Below are 4,203 nucleotides of genomic sequence, written 5' to 3' on the forward strand. Positions count from 1 at the left end.
TGAGAGAGAGAGAGAGAGAGAGAGAGCAGGAACCATAAATGAGGGCGATAGGGAGTAGAAGAGAAGCAAAGGGGGAAGGAAGAGGGCTAGAGAGAGAGAGATCAGTGACAAAAATGAAAGTGGGAATGAAAGAAAATGTGGAAAAGAAACGCAGCAGAGAAGAATGGTAAATGGTGATGGTACAAAAAAGACGACAGTTAGAGGAGAAGGAGAGGAGAAATGCGGTGAGGGTAGAAAGAGAAGAAAAGATAAGGATGGAAGGGAAGAGAAAAATAGTAAAGAAAGATGACACTAGGAGAAAAATGTGTAAAAGGGAGGGAGAGGGACGAAAGGAGAGAGAAAAAGGAGTGGGGAAGACACTATGAGGTCTAGGTATGGAGTGGGGGAGAGGGGATAGGATGAGTGGTGGCTCGTTAGAGTAAGAAAAGTGAAGGATAACAGGTGGATGAAGACACGAACAACCATTTTTTTTTTTTTTTTTTTTTTTTTTTTTTTTTTTTTTTTTTTGTTAGGTTAAGGTGGGGAAAGGATGGAAGGCATGCTGGGGCTCAAGGCACAGCCAGACATGAGGGATGGAGAAGTCACAACATATAGTCGTGGGGGGAAAGGTTGGAAAAGAAGTTTAATGAGTTAAACAGAGGGGGACGACACCCCTTGTTTTACATATTACAGAGTTTGTTGGCTAACTAAGCTAACCTAGGATTTAGAATGAGGTTGCACAATGGTTATTTTAGTAGACAATGACTAGATTGATTTTACAATTACAAGTTTATTAACATCTTATACTGTATTACGTTATGGACTCACTTGATTGTGACTTGTTAAATGTGAATTTATATCATCGAAGTCTTAATCTAAGGTGGATCACTGCGGCGGACATAGATGGATCGCAGGTTGGGTTGTTGTAGTGCGGGCAGACTCCGGGGCCACCAGGCGTGGGGTCTCCCTCCGTTAATGTCTTCTTAATGTCTTCCCCGCGTAGGTGGTCTGGGCTGTGAGGGTCGTCCAGGAGCTTCCCTACAAACGCTGTTTGTCGCTGAGTAGCCGACCCCGCGAATTCCCCAGTGTATGCCTCGTGGTCTGGGTCAACCAGCGCCGCCATACATCGTGGAGGTCAACTACTAAGCCACGCCTACCCCCGCTATTTAAGACCTGACCTCGTGGTGACCTCTCTTCTAGCTACCACCTCCTCCGCCGCTGCCTGGCGGCCCTCGCTCCCGCCGGCGAGCATGGCGACCCACAAGCTGTCCTCCTCTGAGCACCCTCACCAACCAACTCTCTCTACATCACGCTTGTAACCACGCTGCCACTTCCCAGCACCAAGCTGCATTGTACATCCAATACAACATGTGTACAGAGAGCACATTGTGAGTTTCCTTTCTCCATCCCATCCGGAGTGTGAACCCAAACATCCCATACCCCACAGTGTCAACCACTCCCCATACCGTGTGTCAGGCACTTCCCACACCATGTGTCACAGTCAGCCAGACTCCCGACACCATAGTTCAACCTCAGTGTCAATAAACCTCATACAATGTGTCAGTTAGACAGTCTCTCCCTACTCCACATCAGTCACTCCCCCACAGTGTGCCAGCCACAGTGCCACACTCCCTACACAGTGTGCCAGCCGCAGTGCCACACTCCCCACAGTGTGCCAGCCACAGTGCCACACTCCCTACACAGTGTGCCAGCCGCAGTGCCACACTCCCCACAGCGTGCCAGCCACAGTGCCACACTCCCTACACAGTGTGCCAGCCACAGTGCCACACTCCGCACACAGTGTGTTAACCACAGTGCCACACTCCCTACACAGTGTGCCAGCCACAGTGCCACACTCCGCACACAGTGTGTCAACCACAGTGCCACACTCCCTACACAGTGTGCCAGCCACAGTGCCACACTCTGCACACAGTGTGTCAACCACAGTGCCACACTCCCTACACAGTGTGCCAGCCACAGTGCCACACTCCGCACACAGTGTGTCAACCACAGTGCCACACTCCCTACAGTGTGCCAGCCACAGTGCCACACTCTGCACACAGTGTGTTAACCACAGTGCCACACTCCCTACACAGTGTGCCAGCCACAGTGCCACTCCGCACACAGCGTGCCAGCCACAGTGCCACACTCCCTACACAGTGTGCCAGCCACAGTGCCACACTCCACACACAGTGTGTTAACCACAGTGCCACACTCCCTACACAGTGTGCCAGCCACAGTGCCACACTCCGCACACAGTGTGTCAACCACAGTGCCACACTCCCTACACAGTGTGCCAGCCACAGTGCCACACTCTGCACACAGTGTGTCAACCACAGTGCCACACTCCCTACACAGTGTGCCAGCCACAGTGCCACACTCTGCACACAGTGTGTCAACCACAGTGCCACACTCCCTACACAGTGTGCCAGCCACAGTGCCACACTCCGCACACAGTGTGTCAACCACAGTGCCACACTCCCTACACAGTGTGCCAGCCACAGTGCCACACTCTGCACACAGTGTGTCAACCACAGTGCCACACTCCCTACACAGTGTGCCAGCCACAGTGCCACACTCTGCACACAGTGTGTCAACCACAGTGCCACACTCCCTGTGCCACACAGTGTGCCAGCCACAGTGTGCCACCACAGTGCCACACTCTGCACACAGTGTGTCAACCACAGTGCCACACTCCCTACACAGTGTGCCAGCCACAGTGCCACACTCCGCACACAGTGTGTCAACCACAGTGCCACACTCCCTACACAGTGTGCCAGCCACAGTGCCACACTCTGCACACAGTGTGGCAACCACAGTGCCACACTCCCTACACAGTGTGCCAGCCACAGTGCCACACTCTGCACACAGTGTGTCAACCACAGTGCCACACTCCGCACACAGTGTGCCAGCCACAATGCCACACTCAGCACATAGTGCCTAACACATTTCACTTTCATCTCGCCTCGCCGTTTTAGTAAATTTTCCTTTGAACCGATGGAGGCGGAGGTTTTACATGTTGATTTAAATTATGTTTCAGGGTAAACCAATAATTGCTCCCAAACAAGCCAGAAAATTAATTTAAAAGAATATTAAATTGAAATCATTGTCGAACTTCAGCCGAGCATGAGCCACAAAGGAGGGAGGAGGGTACAGAGAAGTAAGTGCGTATCAATTAAAAATTTTCTGTGTCCCATTCCACGTCACCCAGGGGCCCCTGTAAGGAAGCCGTGGTGAGGGACTCGTTTATGGCACAATATATTTTGGTTATCGTCGGTTGGACTCACATCACGGAAAACATTTTGTGACACATTTCTCTCTCCAGCGAAAAACAAATTTTTTCCGTAAACAAGTAATCGCTGAAGACTAAGTCTATCAGGTTTTATTAAAGTAAATAATTATAAAATGTATAACTTCTTAGGGAACTATTAGAGTATACAGTAAACAGACAGGCGGAAATAGGAACTAGAGAATAAGAGCACACATACACACACACACACACACGTGACACATTATAATAATAATGGTTGCCCCTCATGTAATGAGGATGGCCGGCCCTATGGCCACCTAGGTGTGAATTTGTTTAAAGTGTAGACGCTGTCGCCAACACAACAATCACACCCTAAGTTAACACGCTGAATGATCCAGTGTCAGAGAATAGTCCGAGAAGACCGGACATCTCTCCAACTGCACTGGTTAACCATTACCCCAGAACACGATTCGCAAATCGATTAACATCCAGGTCCCCAATTACTGCTGGGTAGACAGAGGCAAATAGCGTAAAGAAACTTGCCCATAGTTTCACCCTGCCCAGGGATCGAACCCGTGTCCACTCGTTTGCGAGGCGAGCAAGATGACCATTACACCACAGGTCACCATCTGACACACAGCACACCCACTTGGTCACTACCTTAAAATACTGATGCTTACTCCCGTTACTAACTTTTGTTTAAGCTATCAAGACACTCCCCTAACACACATACCTCCCCCTCCCCTTCCTTCCTTCCTCCCTCGTCAGCCCCCCCCCACTCTCTCTCTCTTCCATTGTGTCTATTTATTTATAGTTATTTATACACGAAACATTCTAACACTGATCATATCTTCTTACCTACAGGGAACACCGTGTAAAATGTTATCATTGTAATCAATACTTTTCGCCGCTATTCTACACCTTAAATATTAAAAGGAACACAGGTCAGGTGATGATATCTGGCAGGTACGTTT

General features: G+C 49.6%; 1 protein-coding gene across 1 annotated transcript; it reads left to right on the forward strand.

Moving 5' to 3' along the window:
- The first annotated feature begins 1,534 nt into the window (after positions 1-1,534).
- Positions 1,535-2,916, forward strand: LOC121867606 (keratin-associated protein 10-11-like). The gene is made up of 2 exons (XM_042367617.1): positions 1,535-1,977; positions 2,076-2,916. Exons 1-2 carry the CDS (start codon positions 1,535-1,537, stop codon positions 2,914-2,916), a joined length of 1,284 nt encoding a protein of 427 aa, XP_042223551.1.
- The last annotated feature ends 1,287 nt before the right edge of the window (positions 2,917-4,203 follow it).

The sequence above is a fragment of the Homarus americanus genome, unplaced genomic scaffold, assembly GCF_018991925.1.
Source record: "Homarus americanus isolate GMGI-L3 unplaced genomic scaffold, GMGI_Hamer_2.0 scaffold48864, whole genome shotgun sequence".
Lineage (NCBI taxonomy): Eukaryota > Metazoa > Arthropoda > Malacostraca > Decapoda > Nephropidae > Homarus > Homarus americanus.

Excerpts from the sequence above, each read along its gene's own strand:
- LOC121867606 (XM_042367617.1), top strand. The coding sequence starts at position 1,535 with ATGTGTCAGTTAGACAGTCTCTCCCTACTCCACATCAGTCACTCCCCC. Across the intron at positions 1,978-2,075 it reads AGTGCCACACTCCGCACACA|TGTGCCAGCCACAGTGCCAC; the intron begins GTGTGTCAACCA and ends CTCCCTACACAG.